The 23,526-nt window shown below is 73.0% G+C and overlaps 4 protein-coding genes across 5 annotated transcripts; 1 reads left to right on the top strand and 3 right to left on the bottom strand.

Moving 5' to 3' along the window:
• Positions 1-72: 72 nt before the first annotated feature.
• Positions 73-6,351, top strand: GTF2F1 (general transcription factor IIF subunit 1). Of its 2 annotated transcripts, none has more exons than XM_064499169.1 (14): positions 73-168; positions 724-784; positions 1,618-1,664; positions 1,764-1,836; positions 2,615-2,808; positions 2,880-3,050; positions 3,976-4,157; positions 4,240-4,384; positions 4,474-4,532; positions 4,619-4,738; positions 4,927-5,000; positions 5,077-5,215; positions 5,927-6,053; positions 6,147-6,351. In XM_064499169.1, the coding sequence occupies exons 2-14, from the start codon at positions 773-775 to the stop codon at positions 6,349-6,351; spliced, it is 1,548 nt and encodes a 515-aa protein (XP_064355239.1). In that variant the 5' UTR covers positions 73-168; positions 724-772. The 2 variants fall into 2 exon arrangements, with proteins under 2 accessions (XP_064355239.1, XP_064355238.1); XM_064499168.1 differs by having other exon boundaries at positions 4,471-4,532.
• On the bottom strand, positions 4,802-7,693 carry LOC135323936 (basic salivary proline-rich protein 4-like). Its single transcript, XM_064499170.1, has 2 exons — positions 6,126-7,693; positions 4,802-5,072 (listed from the first exon to the last, which is right to left on the bottom strand). The coding sequence occupies exon 1, from the start codon at positions 7,541-7,543 to the stop codon at positions 6,527-6,529; it is 1,017 nt and encodes a 338-aa protein (XP_064355240.1). The 5' UTR covers positions 7,544-7,693; the 3' UTR covers positions 4,802-5,072; positions 6,126-6,526.
• ALKBH7 (alkB homolog 7) lies at positions 4,802-15,337 on the bottom strand. Its single transcript, XM_064499213.1, is given in 13 exon segments — positions 4,802-6,216; positions 7,707-7,759; positions 7,761-7,835; positions 8,471-8,595; positions 8,672-8,742; positions 8,745-8,844; positions 10,642-10,699; positions 10,788-10,854; positions 11,458-11,606; positions 11,810-11,977; positions 12,803-12,878; positions 13,651-13,774; positions 13,853-15,337. Coding segments are annotated over 12 exon segments (2,043 nt in total). The 5' UTR covers positions 14,834-15,337; the 3' UTR covers positions 4,802-6,216; positions 7,707-7,710.
• Positions 15,338-18,242: 2,905 nt separating this feature from the next.
• CLPP (caseinolytic mitochondrial matrix peptidase proteolytic subunit) lies at positions 18,243-23,420 on the bottom strand. Its single transcript, XM_064499254.1, has 7 exons — positions 23,288-23,420; positions 22,025-22,123; positions 21,863-21,934; positions 20,915-21,011; positions 19,822-20,009; positions 18,558-18,663; positions 18,243-18,478 (listed from the first exon to the last, which is right to left on the bottom strand). Exons 1-7 carry the CDS (start codon positions 23,303-23,305, stop codon positions 18,309-18,311), a joined length of 750 nt encoding a protein of 249 aa, XP_064355324.1. The 5' UTR covers positions 23,306-23,420; the 3' UTR covers positions 18,243-18,308.
• Between the last annotated feature and the right edge of the window lie 106 nt (positions 23,421-23,526).

Here is a 23,526-nt window from a genome sequence, read left to right as displayed (position 1 = left end):
CCGGCCGCGGCGCGGGCGGCGGTTGCCGTGGCAACGCTTCCGGGAAGCGGGCGTTGGGAGGGTGCTTCCGCTTCCGGTGCTGCTCCTGGGGACTTCCGGTCCTGCGCAGTGCAGCGGCGGGTGCGCGGAGCGGCGGCAGCGGCGCGGAGCGGCGGCGGCGCAAGCGCGGTGGGGCCGGGGGGGGCGCGACCGGGCTCGGGGGGGCCCTGGGCGGGCCGGGGCGGCCCTAGGGGGGCTCCGGGGCGGCCGGGGGGAGGCTGCGGGGGGCTACGGGGCCCCGGGGGGCCCTAAAGGGAGGTCGGAGGCCACGGGGAGGGTTTGGGAGGGGGAAACAGGGGCCTCTGGGGCCCTATAGGGGCTCTTGGGGGAGCGAGGGGGGACATAAGGGCCCTGTAGGGGCTCCTGGGGCTATGGGAGAGGCCATACGGGCCCTATAGGGCTCCTGGGGCCGTGGGGACTTCTGGGGGGGCATAAGGGCCCTATAGGGCTCCTGGGGCCATAGAGGATGCTGGGGGGCCATAAGAGCCCTATAGGGGCTCCTGCAGCCATGGGGAGTTCTGGGGGGGCATAAGAGCCCTATAGGGGCTCCTGGGGCCATGGGAGAGGCCATAAGAGCCCTATAGCTGCTCCTGGGGCTGTGAAGGATGCTTAGGGGGCTACAAGGGCCCTATAGGGACCCCATAGTTGCTGCGGGGCTCCCCCTCACCCCCTGCCTCCCCCCAGGACCCCCCAGTGCGTTCGGGGTCTCCTGCCTCTCCCGGCTGCCGCAGCCATGGCCTCGCTGGTGAGTGCCGGCTCCGGGGGGCCAGGGCAGCTCCCAGACCCGGTGGGGCCCCCATGGACCCCATGGGACCCCCATAGACCCAGTGGGACCCCCATGGGACCCCCATAGACCCAGTGGGACCCCCATGGGCCCCAGGGCACCCCCCAGACCTGGTGGGACCCCATGAACCCCATGGGACCTCCACGGAGCCGGTGGGACCCCCATGGGACCCCCACAGGCCCCGGTGGGACCCCCCTGGGCCTCAGGGCACCCCACAGGCCCCGGTGGGACCCCCATGAACCCCTTGGGACCCTACGGACCCGGGCGCGACTCCAGGGCACCCCACAGACTCCATGAACCGTGGTGGGACCCCACGAGCCTCAGCGGGCCCTGGTGGGACCCCCATGGACCCTATGGGACCCCCACGAACCCTCGTGGGACCCTATGGACCCGGATGCGACTCCAGGGGACCCTACGAGCCTCAGAGGACCCTGCTGGGACCCCCACAGACCCTGTGGGACCCTATAGACATCGGAGGACCTCACAGACCGCGGTGGGACCCTTGTGGATCCCAGAGGACCCCAGTAGGACCCTACGGCCCCTACTGGGACCCCACGAACCATGGTGGGACCCTCATGGACCCTGATGGGACCTCAGGGGACGTCAGGGGACCCCAGTAGGACCCCACAGGCCCGGGTGGGACCCCACAGACCCCGGTGGGACCCCCATGGACCTTGGTGGGACCTCAAGGGACCCCAGTAGGACCCTACGGACCCTGCTGGGACCCCACAGACCCCGGTGGGACCCCCATGGACCTTAGTGGGACCTCAAGGGACCCTCTGCTCTCTCCACAGGGCACCAGTAGCCAACTGGTCACCGAGTACGTGGTCCGGGTGCCCAAGTGAGTCCCTGCTGCTGGGGGGGGGCACAGTGGGGCCAGAGGGGACGGTGAGGGGCCGCGGGGGCACGGGGGGCCGGGGTGACGGCGGCTCTCCCCCAGGAACACCACCAAGAAGTACAACATCATGGCCTTCAACGCCGCCGACAAGGTCAACTTCGCCACCTGGCACCAGGTGGGGGCTGCCGGCGCCGGGGGGGGACAGGGACGCCGGGGGGGGCAGCCGGATCGGGGCTGTGGGGTCCGGGGGCAGCAGGAATTGGGATTTGGGGACTGCAGGATTCGGGGATGGGATTTAGGGATGGCAGGATTTGGGGATGGGATTTAGGGACAGGATTCAGGGATGGGATTCAGGGGTGACAGGATTCAGGGGTGGGATTTGGGGATGGCAGGAGTCAGGAATGAGATCTGGGGACAGGATTCAGGGATGGGACTTGGGGATGGCGGGATTTAGGCAGGGCAGGATTTGGGGATGGGATTCAGGGACAGGATTCAGGGATAACAGGGCTCGGGGATGGGATTCAGGGGTGACAGGATTCAGGAGTGGGATTTGGGGATGGCAGGAGTCAGGAATGAGATCTGGGGACAGGATTCAGGGATGGGACTTGGGGATGGCGGGATTTAGGCAGGGCAGGATTTGGGGTTGGGATTCAGGGACAGGATTCAGGGATAACAGGGCTCGGGGATGGGATGTGGGGACAGGATTCAGGGATGGGATTCAGGGATGGCAGGAGTCAGGGGTGGTATTTGGGGACGGCAGGATTCAGGGATGGGACTTGGGGATGGCAGGAGTCGGGGATGGGATTCAGAGAGAGCAGGATTGGGGGAAGGTGGGATTTGGGGATGGCAGGATTCAGGGATGGGATTCGGGGACAGGATTCAGGGATGGGATTCGGGGCCGGCGGGATTCGGGGATGGGCTTGGGCGTGCTGACGCGCGCCGTCCCCGCGCAGGCGCGGATGGAGCGGGACCTGAGCAACAAGAAGATCTACCAGGAGGAGGAGATGCCAGAGTCGGGCGCCGGGAGCGAGTTCAACCGCAAGCTGCGGGAGGAGGCGCGCCGCAAGAAGTACGGCATCGTCCTCAAGGAGTTCCGCGCCGAGGACCAGCCCTGGCTGCTCAAGGTCAACGGCAAGGCCGGCCGCAAGTGAGCGGGGGGCCGGGGGGGTCGGGGGGGGTCGGGGGGGACGCACGGCCTAGCCCCGCCCTCGCCCGCAGGTACAAGGGGGTGAAGAAGGGCGGCGTCACCGAGAACGCCTCCTACTACATCTTCACCCAGTGCCCCGACGGCGCCTTCGAGGCCTTCCCCGTCCACAACTGGTACAACTTCACCCCCGTGGCCAAGCACCGCACCCTCACGGCCGAGGAGGCCGAGGAGGAGTGGGAGAGGTGAGCGGGGGGCCGGGGGGGCGTCCCGGAGCCGGGGGGGGACGTCCCGGAGCTGGGGAACGTGTCCCAGAGCAGGGGGGGACGTCCCAGAGCTGGGGAACGTCTCCCGGAGCTGAGGGGACGCCCTGGAGCTGCTGGGGACTTGTCCTGAAGCCAGAGGGGGACATCTTGGAGCTTGGGGGGTCACCCCAGAGCTGGGGGACATGTCGTGGAGCTTAGAGGACATGCCAGAGCTTGGGGGGTCACCCCAGAGCTGGGGGACATGTCCTGGAGCTAAGGGGACATCCCAGAGCTTGGGGGGTCACCCCAGAGCTGGGGGACATGTCCTGGAGCTAAGGGGACATCCCAGAGCTTGGGGGGTCACCCCAGAGCTGGGGGACATGTCCTGGAGCTAAGGGGACATCCCAGAGCTTGGGGGGCCACCCCTGAGCTGGGGGACATGTCCTGGAGCTAAGGGGACATCCCAGAGCTTGGGGGGCCACCCCAGAGCTGGGGGACATGTCCTGGAGCTAAGGGGACATCCTGGAACCAGCTGTGGGACATTCCAGAGCTTGGGGGGCCACCCCAGAGCTGGGGGGAGGGTGTCCCGGAGCCAGAGGGGACATCTCGGAGGCAGGGGACACGTCCCAGAGTTGGAGGGGGACATCGCAGTGCCACAAGGGACGTCCTGGGGCGGGGGAAGCGGGGCGCGTCCTGGATCGGGGGCCAGGGGGACATTCTGGAGTTGTGGGGGGACGTCCCTGAGCCGGAGGGGACATCCTGGAGCCGGGGGGAACGTCCTGGAGGGGATGTCCTGGTGCCAGAGGAGACGTCCCAGTGCCGGGGGGACGTCCTGGAGCCGGGGGGAATGTCCCGGAGGGGCCGTCCCCGAGCAGAGGGGCCGTCCCGGAGCCGGGGGTCACCGGCCGCCCTCGCTCTGGCGCAGGCGCAACAAGGTGCTGAACCACTTCAGCATCATGCAGCAGCGGCGGCTGCGGGACCAGGACGAGGGGGAGGAGGAGGAGAAGGAGAAGAAGAGCAAGAAGAAGGGCGGCGAGCTGAAGATCCACGACCTGGAGGACGACCTGGAGCTCAGCTCCGACGAGAGCGAGGCCAGCGAGGCTGAGGGTGAGGGTGAGGCTGGGGGGGCTGCGGGGGGAGGGGGGAGGCCCGGGGGGGGGGCTGGGCTGAGCCCCCCCGCCGCCCCCAGGCGAGAAGGCGCCGAAGCCCAAGAAGAAGCCGCCACCGGGCAAGAAGAAGAAGAAGAAGAAGGGCTCCGACGACGAGGCCTTCGAGGACAGCGACGACGGCGACTTCGAGGGCCAGGAGGTCGACTACATGTCCGACGCCTCCAGGTAGGCGGGGGGGGGCACGGGGGGTGCCCGGGGGGGGGCACGCAGCCCCCCCCGCCCCACGGCATCCCCCTCCCTCCCTCCCGCAGCAGCTCGCTGGAGGAGGACGTGGGGAAGCCCAAGGTGACCAAGGAGGAGGACGGCCCCAAAGGTGCGTCACGGCCCCGGGGGGGGGGGAATCTGTGGCCCCCCCGGGCCCCCCCCCGGCACCCCCCGCTGCCACCCTCCCTGCTGCAGGCATTGACGAGGCGAGTGAGAGCAGTGAGGAGAGCGAGGAGGAGAAACCTGCCGAGGAGAAGGAGGAGGAAGAGGAGGAGAAGAAGGCCCCGACGCCGCAGGAGAAGAAGAAGAAGAAAGGTGAAAATATCGTGTGTGTTTTGGTGGGGGGGAACGACACAAACCAGCCCTGGAGACGGCAGCTCTGGGAGGGGGGAGCAGCATTTATGTCCAGTTCAAAGGGGGGGGGGGGAAGAAGGGAAAAAAAGGGTGGTTTTGGGGTGAAAGGAGCCGGAACGGGGCCGGTGGTGACACTTGGGCGCCCACAGACAGCAGCGACGAGTCGCAGACCTCGGAGGAGAGCGACATCGACAGCGAGACCTCGTCGGCGCTCTTCATGGCGGTGAGGGGGGTCCGGGGGGTGATGGGGGGGGCAGGGGGCCCCCCCGGGCCGGCCTGACCCCCCCGTCGCCGCCTAGAAGAAGAAGACGCCCCCCAAGAAGGAGCGCCGGGGCTCGGCCAGCAGCTCGCGGGGCGGCAGCCGCCCGGGGACGCCCACCGTGGAGCCCGGCAGCACCTCGTCCACCCTCCGCGCCGCCGCCTCCAAGCTGGAGCAAGGTGGGGGGGGCACCCGGGCGGGGGGGCCTGGGGGGCTTCAGGGGGGCTCTGAACTGCCCCGGGTAGCCGGGGGGTCCCTGGGGCCACTCAGAGCTGCTCCTGGTGGCCCAGGGTGGCCCTGAGGGGCTCCGGTGGCTTTGAGGAGGCTCCAAATGGCTTGTGTCACCCTGGGGTGGCTTTCAAGGGGCTTGTGACACCCTGGGGTGGCCCCCAGGGGCTCCTAGTACCCTGGGGGGCTCGTGGGACCCTGGGGTGGCTTTAAGGGGGCTCCAAGTGGCTCGTGACACCCTGGGGTGGCTCTGAGGGGCTCCTGGGACCCTGGGGTGGCCCTGAGGGGCTTCTGGGGTGGCTCTGAGGGGGCTCCAGGTGGCTTGTGCCACCCCGGGGTGTCACACCTGGGTCCCAGGGGCTTGTCACGCCCCAGGGTGGCTCTACAGGGGTCCAGGTAGCCCCCTGACACCCCAGGGTGGCCCTGGGGGGCTCCTGGTACCCCAGAGTGGCTCTGAGGGGGCTTGTGACACCCCGGGGTGACTCTGAGCAGCTCCTGGGGCGTCTCAGAGGGGCCTCAACACCCTGGGGTGGCTCCAGGGGGGTCAGGGTGACTTGGGGCAGCTCCAGGGTGTCCCCAGGGGCTCCTGGGACCCCAGTGCGGCTCTGAGCCGGGGGTGGGGGTGTCCCCAATGTCTCCCCCCCTGCCGTGTCCCCCCCCAGGGAAGCGCCAGGCCGCGGCGGGGGAGCTGCCGGCCGCCAAGCGCCTCAAGCTGGACGCGGGGCCGCAGCCCGGCTCGGGCAAGTCGACGCCGCAGCCGCAGTCGGGCAAGTCGACGCCCAGCAGCGGGTGAGCGCCGGGGGGGGGAACCCGGGGGGGGGGAAACGCGGTGTTGGGGGGGGGGGGGGGGCCGCAGCTCACCCCCACGTCGTGCCCCCCCAGCGACGTGCAGCTGACGGAGGAGGCGGTGCGGCGCTACCTCACCCGCAAGCCCATGACCACCAAGGACCTGCTGAAGAAGTTCCAGACCAAGAAGACGGGGCTCAGCAGCGAGCAGACCGTCAACGTCCTCGCCCAGATCCTCAAGCGCCTCAACCCCGAGCGCAAGATGATCAACGACAAGATGCACTTCTTCCTCAAAGAGTAGGGCCCCCCCGCGCCCCAAGCCCCCCCACCCCCGTGGCGGAGCCCCCGCGTCCCGGCCGCGGCGGGGGGGTTTTCCCAGCGGGAAGCAGGAGCCGGCTCCCGCGGCGGCGGCAATTGATGGGTTTTTCCCTTGGCTCCGGGCGGCAGCGGAAAGAATGTGGCGGCCGGGCCCTGATTTATCCCCGCGCCGGGGGGAGCCAGCTGCCGGCCCGGAGCTCCCAGGGGAGGAATTCCACTTTGGGGCGACCTGGGGGGGGGGGAATTCCCTTGGGGGGGGATCCCACTTTGGGTGGCAAATCCCCCTTTGGGGCAGCTCCGGGGGGCTGAATCCTGCTTTGGGGCAGCCCCAGAGCAGTAAATCCCTCTTTGGGGTGATCCAGGGAGAGCAAAATCCTGCTCTGGGGAAGCCCCAGGGGGACAAATTCCTCTTTGGAGCAGCCTAGGAGGGTAAATCCCTCTTTGGGGTGACCGGGGGGGGCAAATTCCCCTTTGGGGTGGCCCCGGGGGGGGGGGTAAATCCCTCTTTGGGGTGACCCAGAAGGGTAAATCCTCCTCTGGGGTGACCCGGGGGGCAAAATCCTGCTCTGGGGAAGCCCCGGGGGGGCACATTCCTCTCCGGAGCATCCCGGGGGGGCTAAATCCCTCCCCGGGGGGGGGGTAAACCCCTCCCGGGGGCGGCGCCAGGGCCACGCGCCGCCCCCCCAGGCCCCGATAAAGGGGGCCGGAGCCCCCGGCCGCCCAGCGCTGCCGCCGCCGGAGCCCCGCCAGGCAGGATGCCCCCCGCCCCGCTCGGCGCCGCCTTCCTCCCGCTCCTCCTCCTCCTCCCGCTGCCGGCGGGGGGGGCGGAGGAGGCGGCGGGGGGGCCGTGCGGGCTGCGGAGCCTGGCCGTGCGGGCGCGGGACCTGGGGCTGGGCTACGCCTCGGAGGAGACGCTGCTCTTCAAGTACTGCGGCGGCGGCTGCCCGCCCGCCCGCTCCAACCACGCGCTGGCCCTGGCCCGCCTGCGGCCCCCCCGCGCCGCCCCCCCCGCGCCCTGCTGCCGCCCCGCGCGCTACGAGGACGTCGCCTTCCTCGACGACGGGCACCGCTGGCGCCAGGTGGGGCAGCTCTCGGCCGCCGCCTGCCGCTGCGTGGGCTGAAAGCGCCGCGTTTCGCCCCAAACCGCGGAGCCGGGGGGCGACGGGGGGGCGCATTGCTGCCGCGCAGCTCGACCCCCCCCCCCCCCGCCCGCCCCGGGCCACAATAAAGCCATGGACGACGCGTCGGTGGTGGCTGCGTGCTGCGGGGAGACGGGGCGGTGGGGCGGGCCGTGGGGCACGCCGTGGGGCAGGCCGTGGGGCGCGCGGGGGCCCTCACCTGCCTAGGGGGGCTCCGGGGGGCTGCGGAGGATGAGGGAGACGCGGCGGCCCGGGCACCCGGCGGCCCCCGAAAAACGACTCCTCATCCCGCAGGATCTCGTGGGTGAAGTCGTAGCGGGCGGCGCCGCTGTTGGGGGGGGGGGGGAAGGGGGGGGGGGTCAGCGCCGCCGCCCTGAAACGGCCCCTTTTCACCCCAAACCGGAGCCGGATCCTCCTCAGTCCCGCTCCTCAAACTGGCCCCATGTGGCCCCCCCCAAGGCTGCCCCGCTGCTCCCTGAACTGGCACCGTCTCACCCAAACCCATCCGCCCCCCCCCAAAACCTGCCCCCATTTCCCCCCAAACCTGCTCTTTTTCCCCCTCTCCCAACCTGTCTTGTTCCCCCCCCAAACCATACCCCATTCTGCCCCCCCAAACCTGCCCCATTTTTCCCCAACCTTCTCTACCCCCCCAAACCTGCCCCATTTCCCCCCAAACCTGCTCATTCCCCCCCCCACCCAAACCTTCTCTATCCCCCCCTCCCCAAACCTGCCCCATTTTCCCTCTCCCAGCCTGTCTTGTCCCCCCCCAAACCATACCCCATTCTGCCCCCCCCAAACCATACCCCATTCTGCCCCCCCCAAACTACCCCATTTCCCTTCAAACCTGTTTCCCCTCTCCCAAACCTGCCCCATTTCCCCCCAAACCTGCTCCATCCCCTTGAACCAACTGCTCCTCCCAAACCTGCCTATTCCCCCCCCCCCCCCGGTGCCCCCCCGCCTCACCGCAGCAGGTAGAGGGAGCCGGGCTCCAGCAGCAGCTCCAGGCGCTCGCGGGGGTCGCGGCAGCTCACGAGCCGCAGGACGCTGGCGGAGAGCAGCGAGAGCCCCGCGATGGTGCCGCCGCAGAACTGGGGGGGGGACACCGGGGGGGGGGATCAGTGTGGGGCAGCCCCACAGCCCGCCCCACGGCCCCCCCGGACCCACCTTGACGCTGTCGACGTGGGGGGCCACGTGGCCGCCCGGGTGCAGGTCGAGGACGTGGACCAGCGGCAGGGGGGGGCACCCGGGGGGAAGGCGGCCGCCGCCGCCCGCCGCAGCGCTGCCCCCCCCGCCGCCCCCCAGCGCCCCCGCTCCGTCTCCCGGAAGCCCCGGATCGCCTGGGGGGGCGGGGGGGACACGGTGACCCCGTGCCCTCTGACCCTGTGCCCTTTGACCCCGCTGCCTGGCAACCAGCAGCCCTGACCCTGTCCCCAATCGGTGTGCTGACCTTGACCTCTGCCCTCTGACCCCGAACTGTGTCCACTGACTCCCCCAATGCCCGCCAATACCCTCTGACCCCTGACCCTGCTGCCCTCTGACCCCACTCATAACCCCAGCTTCCCCCCAAGCCCCAGTGACCCTGACCTGTGACCCCCCCCCCCAGCTCCCCAAACCCTCCCAGCACCCATAAACGCCCCCCCCAGCTCCCCTCAGCCCCAGGACCCCCGTGACCCTTGACCACGGTCCTCCCCCACCCCAGTGACCGCTGACCCGCACCCAGCCCCCCCCCCCCGCCCCCCCCGGCCCTCACCCCGTCCCCAGTGGTCGAACTGGTACCGCTGGCGGCTCAGCACCGGCTCCAGCTCGCGCCAGCGCGGCCTCCTCGGCGGCGCTCAGGAACCGCGGCCACAGGCGGACCAGGCCCCGCAGGCCGCCGCGCCGCCCCCGGCCCCGCCGCCCGCACCGGCCCCGCGCCCGCCGCCGGCTCCACCCAGCCGTCGCCATCGCCACCGGCCTCGGCAACGGCCCCGGCCTCGGCGTCAGCCCAGCCCGCGGCATCGGCCCGGCCCGGCCCCGGCCCCGGCCCCGCCGCCGCCCCGGCCCCGCCGCCGCCGCTCAGCGCCCGCCGCCACCAGAGAGCCCCCGCGCGCTGCATGCCGGGAGCCCGGCGGACCCGCGCGCGCGGCACGCCGGGAACATGGCGGACTCCGCGCGCTGCATGCCGGGACATGGAGGGCGAGGAGGCGCGCCGCAGGGCACGCAGGGAGGAAGGGCGCCGCCGCGGGGCATTGTGGGACGGCGGCGGCGCCCTCCCAGGCCGGGAGGGGTGGGTGTGGCGGCTGCCGCGCGGCATTGTGGGACCTCGGGGGACCCCAGGGCATTGTGGGACATTGGTGGTGCAGGGCCGCCATTGTGGGCCGCTGGCGGCGCTGCCCCAGGGCATTGTAGGACACTGGTGGTGCAGCGGTGCCGCGGAGCATTGTGGGACACTGGCGGTGCTGCCGGGCCCCATCCCGTCCGGTCCCAGCGGTGCTTCAGCGCTTTATTGCAAGGACAGAGAGAGGCCCGGGGGGGGGGGGGGGGGGGAACAGGGCCCGACCCACGGTGGGGCCAGGGACCATCTGCCCCACGGCAGGAGACAGACCGTCTGCCCCATGGCGGGGACAGGACCCGTCTGCCCCACGGCGGGGGACACAGACAGTCTGCCCCACGGCGGGGACGGGGCCTGTCTGCCCCACGGCGGGAGGGTACAACCTGGCGCCCCACAGCAGGACACGACCGTGGGCAGCGCTGTGGGGCGAGCGGTGGCCGTTGGGGGGGGGGGGGGCCATGTCCATGGGGGGAGCCGTGTCCATGGGGCGAGCCGTGTCCATGGGGCGAGCGGTGGCCGCGGAGGGGCTACAAGGAGCCGCGGGGGAGGCCGAGGCTGCCGGCGTCGTGGGGTCGGAGCTCCCAGGGGTCCGGGGGGCTGCGGGGGGGGGGGGGGGGGCAGAGCCCTGTCAGTGCCCCCACTACCCCCCCATTAACTGCCCCATTAACGCCCCAGGAAGCCATTAACTGCCCCATTAACCCCATTACCTGCCCCGTTACCCCCCCAATAACTAACTGCCCCATTAACCCAACAACTGCCCTGTTACCCCCCCGATTACCCCCCCCATTAACTGCCCCATTCCCCCCCCCGCCCCCCGCCCTACCTGCCCTCGAGGGCTCCCAGGCGGCTCCGCGGGGGGCAGCTCACGGGTGGGGGCAACTCTGTGGGGATGGGGGGGAGGTTGCACAGGCTGGGGGGGGGGCAGCCCCCCCCCGTGCCCCCGCCCCCCCCCCCCCCAGCCCCACTCACCCTCCGGCCAGGCGCCCACGAGCTCCTGCCGCAGCAGCTCCCACCGCGCCGCCTCCAGCTGCTCCTGCTGCGGGGGGGGGGGGGGGGGGGTGTCCATACACTGCCCCCCTCCCCCCCCACCGTGGGGCACCCCTGGGGGGTGCATACCCCCCCCCAGCCCGGGCAGGGGGAGCAGGAGATTGGGGGGGGGGGGGCTTGGGGTCCCCCAGGGCCCAGGCCGATCAGCCCGGGGGCCCTGGAGTGGGGGGGGGGTCATGATCCCGGGGGGGGTTCCAGAGTAAGGGGGGGCCCCAAGGGCCCAAAGGGGGGGGGGGTGCGGGGGTCCTGGCTGCAAAGGGGGGGGGGGCCACTGCTGGGATGGGCTGCTAGAGAGTGGGGGGGGGGGTCCTAGCCCCCCCCCCCAAAAGAGGGTCCCAACATTGAGGGCAGCTTGGGGGGGGAGAGGAGCAATGGGACTGAATGGGGGGGGGGGGCTGGCAATGGAAACAGGGCTGGGGGGGGGTCACAGGGCTGGGGGGGGCAGTAGGAGGCCCAGAGACTGGGGGGGAGGGGGCAATATTGAGGGGCAGGGTGTCCCCGTCCCTGGGGGGGTCCCCGTCCCCGGGGGGGGGGCCCCTGTCCGGGTGGGTGTCCCCGTCCCCGGGGGGTCCCGGGGGGGGGGTGCCCCCACCTCGCGGGCCAGGCGCACGGCGGCCTCGGTGAAGGCGCGTCGCTCCCGCTCGAAGGCCCGTCGCTGCCGTGCCAGGTGCCCCCGCTCCTCCCGCAGCCGCAGCTGCTCCGCCAGCGCGTCGGGGCCCCCCCCGGCCCCCCCGCCGCCTCCTGCACGGGGGGGGAACGGACACATGGGGGGGGGGAGTCAGCATGGGGCACCCCACATCCCCTCCCCCCCCTCTCCAGGCAGCGGTGCTGCAGGGGGACGAGCTCCCATTCTGCCCCCTGCGCCGGGGGGGGGGGGGGGACACGTGGGGGGGGGCTCAGCGCGGGGGGTCCCTGTGCCCCCCCCAACCTGGAGGCAGCGGTGCTGCAGGGCGATGAGCTCCCGCGCGGCCGCCGCCTCGGCCCGCAGCGCCGCCGCCGCCTTCTCCTGGTCCGTGGCCGCAGCCGGGGGGCCCCGGGGGGGGCAGCACCGCCGCCGCCCCCCCGCCGGGACCCCCAGGACCCCGCACGCCCCCCGCGATGACGACGCCTTCCTGGAGGGGGGGGATGTGGGGCAGCGCGGGCGACCCCGGACCCACAGCCCCTGCCTGGTCCTGGGCAGCCCCTGCCCCCCCCCCAGACCCCCTTCCCCACTGCCCAGAGCCCCCAGCCCCACTGCCCGGCCCAGGGAGCCCCCAGCCCCATTCCCAGCCCCACTGCCTGCCCCACAGAGGTCCCAGCCCCACTGCCCAGCCCCAGGGAGCCCCCAGCCCCATTCCCAGCCCCACTGCCCGGCCCCACAGAGGTCCCAGCCCCATTGCCCAGCCCCAGGGAGCCCCAGCCCCACTGCCCAGCCCCACAGAGGTCCCAGCCCCATTGCCCACCCCGGGGCTCCTTCAGCCCCACTGCCCGGCCCCAGGGAGCCCCCAGCCCCATTGCCCAGCCCTATATTCCCACCCTGGGCACCCCAGCCCCACTGCCTGGCCCCAGGGAGCCCCCAGCCCCATGCTCAGCCCCATGGAGCCCCTGGACCCATTGCCCAGCCCCATTTCCCAGCCCCAGGAGCCCCCAGCCCCATTTCCCACCCTGGGGCACCCCCAGCCCCATTTCCCGGCCCCAGGGAGCCCCCAGCCCCATTTCCCAGCCCCATGGAGCCCCTGGCCCCATTGGCCCAGCCCATTTCCCACCCTGGGCACCCCCACACCCATTTCCCCGCCCTGAGACCCCTCCAGCCCCATTGCCCCAGCCCCAGAGATCCCCCAGCGCCATTCCCAGCCCCATTTCCCCATCCTGGGGCACCTCCAGCCCCACTGCCTGGTCCCAGGGAGCCCCCAGCCCCATTGCCCAGCCCCCCGCCCCCCCTGCCCCCCAGCTCCTACGTGCCGGGCGTCTTCGTGGCCCCCCAGGCCCCTCGCCGGCCGCCGGCCCGCGGCACCGCGTTGAGGAGCTCCATGGCTGCGGGACGGGGGGGCTGGTTTGGGGGGGCCACCGGGTGGGGGGGCAGGCCAGGTTGGGGGGGGCTGTCTAAGTCTGGGGGCTCAGATGCATCGGGGCAGGGGGACCCGGGGGGCTCACGGGAGGCCCAAGGAGGTTTGGAGGGAGCAGGGCGAGATTTGGGGGGCCCAGGGGTCCCTGGGCAGGTTCGGGGGCCCTGGGGGGCTCAGAGGGACCTGAGGGGGATGTGGGGGGCCCAGGGGTCCCCAGGCTGGTTCAGGGGGGCTCAGGGGGACCCAAGGGAGATGTGGGGGGCCCAGGGGTGCCCAGGCAGGTTTGGGGGGGCTCAGGGGGACCCGAGGGGGATGTGGGGGTCCAGGGGTCCCCGGGTACGTTCAGGGGGCCCCAGGGAGGTTCGGGGGGGCTCAGAGGGACCTGAGGGGGATGTGGGGGGCCCAGGGGTCCCTGGGCAGGTTTGGGGAGGCCCCAAGGGGATTCAGAGGGGCTCAGGGGGACCCAAGGGGGATGTGGGGGGCCCAGGGGGCCCCGGGGGGTTCGGGGGGGCCCCAGGGAGGTTCAAGGGGGCTCAGGGGGACCCAAGGGGGATGTGGGGGGCCCAGGAGTCCCCGGGCGGGTTTGGGGGGCTCAGGGGGACCCGAGGGGGATGTGGGGGGCCCAGGGGTCCCCAGGTGGGTTTGGGGGGCTCAGGGGGACCCGAGGGGGATGTGGGGGGCCCAGGGGTCCCCGAGGGGGTTCGGGGGTCCCGGGGGGGTTCGGGGGGGGCCCCGCTCACCGGGACGCCGGTCCCTCCTCTCGGCCATCCGCTCCTTGAGCCGGGCCAGCTCCTGCTCGCGGCGCCGGGCCTCGAGGCCGTGCTGGGCGCTGCGGCTGGCCAGGGCGGCCCCCAGCCTGGCGACCTGGCCGGGGGGGTCGGGGGGGGCCGGGCCGGGACCCCCCCCCAGCCGAGACCCCCCCCCCCCCCCCGCGGCACGCACCTCGGCCCGCTCGGCCTCCAGCTGCGCCAGCAAGCGCCGGTTCTGCTCCCGCAGCCGCTCGGCACCGCCGCGGGCCCCCGCGACCTCCCGGGCGCACGCTGCCACCCGCGCCTGCCGCCCGCCGTGTCCCCAGCCGTGTCCCCGCGCCGGGACGCCGCGGGGACACCGGGGGGACGTCGTGGGGACGCTGACCCCCGGCACGGGGACGCCGCGGGGACCGGGATGCCGCAGGGACGGGGACGCCACGGGGATGCGGATCCCCGGCACAGGGATGGGGACACCACGGGGACGGGGATGCCGTGGGGACAGGGACACCGCGGGGATGGGGATGCCGTGGGGACACTGACCGCTGGCACAGGGGCACCGTGGGGACAGGGACACCGTGGGGATGGGGACGCCATGGGGACACTGACCACTGGCACAGGGGCACCGCGGGGATGGGGACGCCGTGGGGATGGGGGCACCACGGGGATGGGGGCACTGATCCCCCCCTGGCATGGGGACACCATGGGGACGAGGACACTGTGGGGACAGGGCCGCCGTGGGGATGGGGACACTGACCCCCAACATGGGGACACCATGGGGACGAGGACACTGCGGGGACAGGGACGCCGTGGGGATGGGGACGCCGTGGGGACGCTGACCCCCGGCACAGGGGCACCGTGGGGATGGGGATGCTGGGGGGACAGGGACGCCATGGGGATGGGGGCACCACGGGGATGGGGACACTGACCCCCCCCCGGCATGGGGACACCATGGGGACGAGGACACTGTGGGGACAGGGACGCCGTGGGGATGAGGACACTGACCCCCAACATGGGGACACCATGGGGACGAGGACACTGTGGGGACAGGGATGCTGTGGGGATGCCGACCCCCGGCACAGGGACACTGCGGGGACAGCGATGCCATGGGGACAGGGACGCTGTGGGGACAAGGAGGCTGCAGGGATGGGGACAACCCCAGAGATGGTGACACCATGGGGATGGGGATGGCCTGGAGCCAGGGACACTGTGGAGACGGGGACAACCCCAGGGACGGGGACAGGGATGTCACAGGAACAGGGACACCGTGGGGACAGGGACAGCCTGGAGTCAGGGACACCGTGGGGACGGGGACAACCCCAGGGACGGGGACAGGGATGTCACAGGGACAGGGACACTGTGGGGACAAGGACAGCCTGGAGTCAGGGACACCGTGGGGACGGGACAGCCGTGGGCACGGGGACACCGTAAGGACAGGGACACCATGGGGACGGGATGGTCCCAGGGAAGGGGACAGGTCCCTGCGGGGCCAGGGACCCCCCCAGGACGGTGACCCCCCCCCCCGGGACCCCACTGACCTGGAGGGGGCCCAGGCGCTCCCGCAGGGCCGCCAGCTCCCGGTCCCGGCGCGCCCCCCCCGCCGCCGCCTCCCGGTAGAGCCGCAGCAGCCCGGCCAGCGCCCCCGGGCCCCCCCCCGGCGGCAGCCCCAGCGCCGCCAGCTCCTGGGGGGGGGCACTGCTGGCACCGCGACCCCCCCGGGGACCCCCGACCCCCCGGGGACCCCCAATCCCCCCCGGGGACCCCCAATCCCCCCATAACCCCCCCCCGGCGGCAGCCCCAGCGCCGCCAGCTCCTGGGGGGGCACTGCTGGCACCGGGACCCCCAGGACCCCCCCGGGACCCCCCAGGACCCCCGACTTCCCGGACCCTCCCCCCAAGACACCCAGCCCCCCCCCAGGACCCCCAAACCTCATCTCAGCCCCCCCCTTGTGACCCCCTTAACCACCCCCAGATCCTCCCTGAGACCTCCCCATCCCCCCAGGCCCCCCCCAGACCCCTGACCCCCATCTCGCCCCCCCAGTCCTGCCCCACGGCTCTTGCCTGCTCCAGGGGGGCCGGGCAGAGCCCCCCAGTGCCCCCCGGGGAGGGGGGGGGGCTCCGGCTGCCCCCCGGCCCCGGGGACCGGCCCAGCTCCGCCGCGGCGGCCCCCAGGAAATCCTCGGGCTCTGGGGGGGGGCGGGGGGGGGGTCACCCCGGCACGGGGCCCAGGCGTCCGGGAGCCCCCCCCCCAACAAGGGGAGCCCCCCCCAAGGGGCCCAGGCGTCCTGGTGCCCCCCGGTTACCTGGGGAGGGGGCCAGGCTCGGGCGCTCCATGGCCCCACAGACGGGATCTGGGGGGGGGGGACGTGGCCCCAGGGAGGGGGCTCAGCTGCCCCATGGCCCCACGTCTGCCCCACGGCCGCCCTGATCTGCCCCGCGACCCCAAACCTGCCCCCGGCCCCCCCCGGCTCGTCCCCCAGCCCCCCGGAGGGCTCTGCCGCCCTCCAACCTGCCCCGCAACCCCCGAACCCACCCCACAGGCCCCCCGGGGACCTTGTGACCCCCAAATCTGCCCCACAGCCCCCCAAGGGTCCCCCCAAGGGCCCAATGGCCCCAAGCCCACCCCACAGCCCCCCAACCTGCCCCACAGCCCTCCCCAAGCGCTCCCCGGCCCCTCGGCCTGCCCCACAGCTCCCCAAAGGGCCCAGGGGCCTCCCAAGAACCCCCCAGCCAGACCCCCCGCCCCCAGAGCCGCCCCCGGCCCCCCAAACCCACCCCGCAGCCCCCCGAAGGGCCCCACAGCCCCCCAGAGCCACCCCCAGCCCCCCAAACCCACCCCGCAGCCCCCCGAAGGGCCCCCCAGCCCCCCAGAGCCACCCCCAGCCCCCCAAACCCACCCCGCAGCCCCCCGAAGGGCCCCACAGCCCCCCAGAGCCACCCCCAGCCCCCCAAACCCACCCCGCAGCCCCCCGAAGGGCCCCACAGCCCCCCAGAGCCACCCCCAGCCCCCCAAACCCACCCCGCAGCCCCCCGAAGGGCCCCACAGCCCCCCAGAGCCGCCCCCAGCCCCCCAAACCCACCCCGCAGCCCCCCGAAGGGCCCCACAGCCCCCCAGAGCCACCCCCAGCCCCCCAAACCCACCCCGCAGCCCCCCGAAGGGCCCCACAGCCCCCCAGAGCCACCCCCAGCCCCCCAAACCCACCCCGCAGCCCCCCGAAGGGCCCCCCAGCCCCCCAGAGCCACCCCCAGCCCCCCAAACCCACCCCGCAGCCCCCCGAAGGGCCCCACAGCCCCCCAGAGCCACCCCCAGCCCCCCAAACCCACCCCGCAGCCCCCCGAAGGGCCCCACAGCCCCCCAGAGCCACCCCCAGCCCCCCAAACCCACCCCGCAGCCCCCCGAAGGGCCCCACAGCCCCCCAGAGCCGCCCCCAGCCCCCCAAACCCACCCCGCAGCCCCCCGAAGGGCCCCACAGCCCCCCAGAGCCACCCCCCGGCCCCCCAAACCTGCCCCAGGGCCACCCCACCCCCGAAGGGCCCCACAGCCCCCCAAACCCACCCCACTGCCCTCCCAAGAACCCCCAGCCGGCCCCACGGCCCCCAAAGCCACCCCCGGCCCCCCATCCTGCCCCACGGCCCACAGACCGGCTTCACGGTCACCCCCACGGGGCCCCCCGGCCCCCCCAAGGCCTCGGGGGCCTCCAGACCTGCCCCCCAGCCCCCCCCAGGGGCCCCCCGGCCCCTAACCCTGCCCCATAGGGCCCCCGAGGCCCCGCGGCCCCCAAACCCCCCCCGGGCCCCACAGCGGCCCCACCGCCCTCCGGCCCCACCTCGCCCCGCCCGGGCGGCCCCGCCCCCGCCGCGCCGCTTAAATAGCCCGCCTCGCCCCGCCCCCCGCCCCCCATTGGCTGCCGGGCCCGGCCAATAGGCGCGGGCCGCGGGGCACGCCGGGAGATGTAGTTCGGCGGGGGGGGAAAAACCCCACTTGGGGGGTGTATGGGGCAGGTCGGGGGGGGCAAAGGGGGGAAATATATACGTCGGGGGGGGAATATAGGGCCCGGCTGGGGCAGATATGGGTCAGGGAAGATATAGGACAAGGGCATATATGGGTCTGGAGCAGCAATATAGGGCCAGGCCAGGGCAGCTATGGGTCCTTGGGGGGCATATGGGGCCCAGCTGGGGCAGATATGGGTCCTTTGGAACAATATAGGGCCCATCCAGGGCAGATAGAGGTCCTGGGGGGCAATATAGGGCCCACCCGGGGTAGAAATGGGTCCTTTGGAACAATATAGGGCCCAGCTGGGGCAGATAGGGGTCCTGGGGGGGGGATATAGAGCCCGGCTGGGGCAGATAGGGGTCTGGAGCAACAGTATAGGGCCCGTCCGGGGCAGATATGGGTCCTTTGGAACAATATAGGGCCCATCCAGGGCAGATAGGGGTCCTGGGGGGGATACAGGGCCTGTCTGGGGCAGCTATGGGTCCTGGGGGGGGATATGGGGCCAGGCCAGGGCAGATATGGGTCGGGGGGGGATTATCGCTCCCACAGGTTTGGGGCTCCCCCCCCCACACACCCCCTTCGACGAGCACAGCTGCCGTTCGAGGCCGTTTTTAATGAAAGCGGGGGGGTGAACGAGGGGGGCCGGGGTGGGGGGGGGCTCAGGAGCGGGGCTCCGGGGGGGCCGGGGGGGCCGGGGGCGGCGGCTCCTTCTGCACCAGCCGGGGCTCGTCGTGGCCGTCGGGCGGCGGGTGCACGAGCACCTTGTCCAGCAGCCCGAACTCCTGGGCCTCCACGGGGCTCATGTAGCGGTCGCGCTCCATGGCCGCCTCTGCGGGGACACGGCTCAGCGGGGGGGGGGGGGGACACGGGGGGGGACGCGGGGGGGGGACACCCGCGGGGACGCTCACCCACGACGGCCGGCGGCTGCCGCGTGTGCTTGGCGTAGATGCCCGTGATCTGCCGCTTCAGCTGCAGGATCTCCTCCGCCTGGATGGCGATGTCCGTGGCCTGGCCCTGGGGGGGGGGGCGGGGGGGGATGTGGGGACACAGGGGACAAGGGGGGGTGATGTGGGGGGACAAGGAGGGGGAGGGACGCGGCTCCCCCAGCCCTGCCCCGCTCCACGGCTACCCTGGGGCTACCAGCTTCGGTGCTGGGGCCACCAACCCCATCCCGGTCCATCCCCATCCCCATCCCATCCCCATCCCTGTCCCATCCCCATCCCCATCCCAGTCCCATCTTGGTCCCCATCCCGTCCCCATCCCCGTCCCATCCCCATCCCTGTCCCATCTTGGTCCCCATCCCCATCCCATCCCCATCCCATCCCCATCCCTGTCCCATCCCCATCCCACTCCCAGTCCCATCTTGGTCCCCATCCCGGTCCCATCCCCGTCCCTCTCCCATCCTGGTCTCCATGCCCCCTCCATGCACTCCCACCCCCATCCTGCTGTCCTCATCCCATCCCTGTCCTTGTCCTTCCTCCATCTTCATCCCTGTCCCCCTCCTGTCCTTGTCCTTGTCCTCTCCGCTCCTGTCCCCATCCCCATCCCTGTCCTGCTCCCCATTCCTGTTGCTATCCTTCCTCTGCCTGTTCTCCATCCCCATCCCTTCTCCATCCCCATCCCTGTCTTCATTCCCATCCCTGTGCCTTCTCCATCCCCATCCCTGTCTTCATTCCCGTCCCCATCCCTTCTCCATCCCCATCCTTACTCTGTTCTCATCCCTTCTCCATCCCCATCCCTGTCTTCATTCCCATCCCCGTGCCTTCTCCATCCCCATCCTTACTCCGTTCTCATCCCTTCTCCATCCCCATCCCTTCTCCATCCCCATCCCTGTCTTCATTCCCATCCCCATCCCTTCTCCATCCCCATCCTTACTCCGTTCTCATCCCTTCTCCATCCCCATCCCTTCTCCATCCCCATCCCTGTCTTCATTCCCATCCCCATCCCTTCTCCATCCCCATCCCTGTCTTCATTCCCATCCCCGTGCCTTCTCCATCCCCATCCTTACTCCGTTCTCATCCCTTCTCCATCCCCGTTCTTGTCCCCATCCTGTTCCCATTCTCTCTCCATCTCCGTCCCGTCCCCATCCCCATCCCAGTCCCCATCCCCGTCCCCATCCCCATCCCGCTCCCCATCCCCGTCCCCATCCCGCCGCGCTCCGGGGGGACTCACGCGGGCGCCTCCGGAGGGCTGGTGGATCATGACGCGGGCGTTGGGCAGCGCGTGGCGCATGCCCGGGGCGCCGGCGGCCAGCAGCAGCGAGCCCATGCTGGCGGCCTGCCCCACGCACCAGGTGCTCACCGGGTTCAGCACGTACTGCATGGTGTCGTAGATGGCCAGCCCCGACGTCACCGCCCCCCCTGCGCCCCACGCGTCACCGTCACTGCCCCACGGCGACCCACGGCACCGCCCAACCGCCCCACGGCGCCTGCACGGCCACCCGTGAGCACGGGCTGCATGGTGTCGTAGATGGCCAGCCCCGACGTCACCGCCCCCCCTGCGCCCCACGCGTCACCGTCACTGCCCCACGGCGACCCACGGCGACCCACGGCCCCGCGGTGCCGCCCCACGGCACCTGCACGGCACCACCGCCCCGCACCAGCACGGGCTGCATGGTGTCGGAGATGGCCAGCCCCGACGTCACCGCCCCCCCTGCGCCCCACGCGTCACCGTCACTGCCCCACGGCGACCCACGGTGCCCCCCAACCGCCCCACGGCGACCCACGGCGCCCCCCAACCGCCCCACGGCGCCTGCACGGCCACCCGTGAGCACGGGCTGCATGGTGTCGTAGATGGCCAGCCCCGACGTCACCGCCCCCCCTGCGCCCCACGCGTCACCGTCACTGCCCCACGGCGACCCACGGCCCCGCCCAACCGCCCCACGGCGCCTGCACGGCACCACCGCCCCGCACCAGCACGGGCTGCATCGTGTCGTAGATGGCCAGCCCCGACGTCACCGCCCCCCCTGCGCCCCACGCGTCACCGTCACTGCCCCACGGCGACCCACGGTGCCCCCACAGTCCCTCGTCCCCCCCCGTGTCCCCCCCCCTCACCGGGGCTGTTGATGTACATGTGGATGGGCCCCCGCCGTGTCCCCTGACCCCCCCTGTGTGTCCCCTGTCCCCCCCCCCCCTCACCGGGGCTGTTGATGTACATGTGGATGTGTCCCCTGACCCCCCCGCGCCCCCCCTCACCAGGGCTGTTGATGTACATGTGGATGGGACCCCCTGCGCCCCCCCCATGGCCCCCCCACGCCCCCCCTCACCGGGGCTGTTGATGTACATGTGGATGGGTTTCTTGTTGCTCTCGGACTGCAGGAAGAGCAGCTGGGCGATGACCAGGCTGGCCAGGCCGTCGTCGATCTGCGGCACCGGCGCGCTGCGCGGGGGCCCCCACGGGGGACCCCCCCCACGCCAGGGACCCCCCCCCCACGCCAAGGACTCCCCCACGCCAGGGACCCCCCCACGCCAGGGACCCCCCCACGGGGGACCCCCCCACACCGGGGACCCCCCCACGGGGGAACCCCCCACGCCAGGGACCCCCCCATGCCAAGGACTCCCCCACGCCGGGGACCCTCCAACGCCGGGGAACCCCCCATGCCGAGGACATCCCCACGCCGAGGACAGCCCCACGGGGGACCCCCCCACGCCAGGGACCCCCCCATGCCGGGGACCCTCCCACACCGGGGACCCCCCCATGCCAAGGACTCCCCCATGCCAGGGACCCCCCCTATGCCAGGGACTCCCCCACGCCGGGGACCCTCCAACGCCAGGGACCCCCCCCACGGGGGACCCCCCCATGCTGGGGACCCCCCCACGCCGGGGACCCCCCCGGGGCACCACGGCCCCCCTGGAGCACCATGTCCCCCCCAGGGCACCCCCTGCCTCGGGCCCCGTGTCCCCCCAGTGCGTGTCCCCCCCCCCACGGCACGTCCCCTCCCTGCCCCACATCCCCCCCATGATGTGTCCCCCCCCACAGCACATCCCCTCCCTGCCCCACGTCCCCCCCCACGCCATATCCCCTCCCTGCCTGTCCCCCCCCATGGCGTGTCCCTCCCCACGACGTCCCCTCCCTGCCCCACATCCCCCCCCACGCCATATCCCCTCCCTGCCTGTCCCCCCCCCATGGTGTGTCCCCCCCCACGACGTCCCCTCCCTGCCCCACATCCCCCCCCACGGCACGTCCCCCCCCCACGTGCCCCCCCGGCACCTACGGGCCCCATGACGCAGACGATCCTCTCCCGCAGCAGCCGCGAGTAGATGTCGTAGGCTCGCTCGCCGCGGCCCTGGGGGGGCCGGGGGGGGTCAGCGGGGGGGGGGGGGACACGGGCCGGGGCGGGGGGGTCACGGGGGGGGTCCGTCCCCCCCCCACTCACCGTCTGCTCCACCACGATGGGGATGAGGGGGCCGCGGGCCGGCGGCGTCGCGTGGAGCCTGCGCACAGCGGCCGCCCGGCAGCCCAGCCGCAGCCCCCGCTGGGGGGGGGTCAGGGGTCAGGGGACGCCAGGGCCCCCCCGGGACCCCCCCACCCCGGACCCACTGCCGGGGGGGAGCCCCAACACCCCCCGCCTCGGGGGGGGGAACCGCGGGGACCCTGGACCCACAGAGAGCCCCGAGACCCCCCTGCAGCCCTCCAGCCTGGACCCCCCCCCCCAGGACCCCCCCAGAGCGGGGAACCCCCTCACAGGGACCCCCCAGAGCCAGGACCCCCCCGGGGACCCCCATAACTGGACCCCCCCCCGGGGACCCCCATAACCGGGACCCCCAGAACACCCCCACAACTAGGACCCCCCCTTACATGGACTCCCAGGAGTCCCCAAAGCCAGGACCCCCCCAGGACCCCCCCATAACTAGAACCCCCCCCCAGAGACACCCAGCACACCCCCATAACTAGGACCCCCCCCCTTGCATGGACTCCCAGGAGCCCCTAAAGCCAGGACCCGCCCGGGAACCCCCATAATTGGGACCCCCCCAAAAGCCCCCCCATAACTAGGACCCTGGGACCCCCCTATAAATGGGGCCCCCCCCTTACATGGGCTCCCAAGAGCCAGGACCCCCCCGGGACCCCCCTAACCGGGACCCCCGGGACCGCCCCAGAGCAGGGCCTCCCCCTTACAGGGACCCCCAGAACCGGGACCCCCCCATAACTGGGACCCCGGGACCCCCCCATAAATGCTCCCCCCTCACACAGACCCCCATAACGGGGACCCCCCATAACCCCCCCATAACGGGGACCCCCGGGACCCCCCCAGAGCAGGGACTCCCCCTTACAGGGACCCCCCGGGGCCCCCCCATAACCGGGACCCCAGGACCTCCCCCATAAACACCCCCCCTTACAGGGACCCCCATAACCGGGACCCCCCGGGGCCCCCCCATAACCGGGGCCCCCCCGGGGATCCCCCCATAAATACCCCCCCCTTACAGGGACCCCCATAACCGGGACCCCCCGGAGCCCCCAAGGCCAGGGCCCCCCCGGGGACCCCCCATAACCGGGAGCCCCCAAAGCCAGGGCCCCCCCAGGAGCCCCCGTTACCGGCCCCCCCGGGCCTAGACAGCCCCGCACCGGGCCCCCATGACCCCCCCCCCCGGGACCGGCCCCCCGGACCGGACCCCCCCCCCCCATGGCGGCGCCCCCTCACCGCGACCACCGCCCTCATGGTGCCCCGGGAGCGCGCGCTGCCGCCGCCGTCACGTGACCGCCCCGCCGCCGCCGCCACGTGACCGCGCGGGACCGCCGCTCCCGGCGTGCACCGCTGCTCCCGGCGTGCACCGCGGCTCCCCCCTCCCGCCCCCCCCCCCCGGACGCCTGGGCCCGGGGCGGAGCGGCGCCGCCGGGCTGGGGACCCCCCCGGGACCCCCCCGGGACCCCCCCGGACAC

The sequence above is a fragment of the Dromaius novaehollandiae genome, chromosome 33, assembly GCF_036370855.1.
Source record: "Dromaius novaehollandiae isolate bDroNov1 chromosome 33, bDroNov1.hap1, whole genome shotgun sequence".
Classification (NCBI taxonomy): domain Eukaryota; kingdom Metazoa; phylum Chordata; class Aves; order Casuariiformes; family Dromaiidae; genus Dromaius; species Dromaius novaehollandiae.
The sequence above is the reverse complement of the archived record's forward strand: the minus strand, read 5'-3'. Positions and strand labels throughout refer to the sequence as shown.

Bases quoted from the DNA above. Each gene is read 5' to 3' on its own strand.
- GTF2F1 (XM_064499168.1), top strand. The intron at 1,665-1,763 runs GTGAGTCCCTGC...GCTCTCCCCCAG, and splicing joins TACGTGGTCCGGGTGCCCAA to GAACACCACCAAGAAGTACA. The intron at 5,001-5,076 runs GTGAGGGGGGTC...GTCGCCGCCTAG, and splicing joins CGTCGGCGCTCTTCATGGCG to AAGAAGAAGACGCCCCCCAA.
- LOC135323936 (XM_064499170.1), bottom strand. From the start codon at position 7,543: ATGCGCCCCCCCGTCGCCCCCCGGCTCCGCGGTTTGGGGCGAAACGCG.
- CLPP (XM_064499254.1), bottom strand. The intron at 21,935-22,024 runs GTGAGTGGGGGG...CGGCCCCCCCAG, and splicing joins CCATCGTGGTGGAGCAGACG to GGCCGCGGCGAGCGAGCCTA. The intron at 18,479-18,557 runs GTGAGCGTCCCC...GTGTCCCCGCAG, and splicing joins GCAGCCGCCGGCCGTCGTGG to AGGCGGCCATGGAGCGCGAC.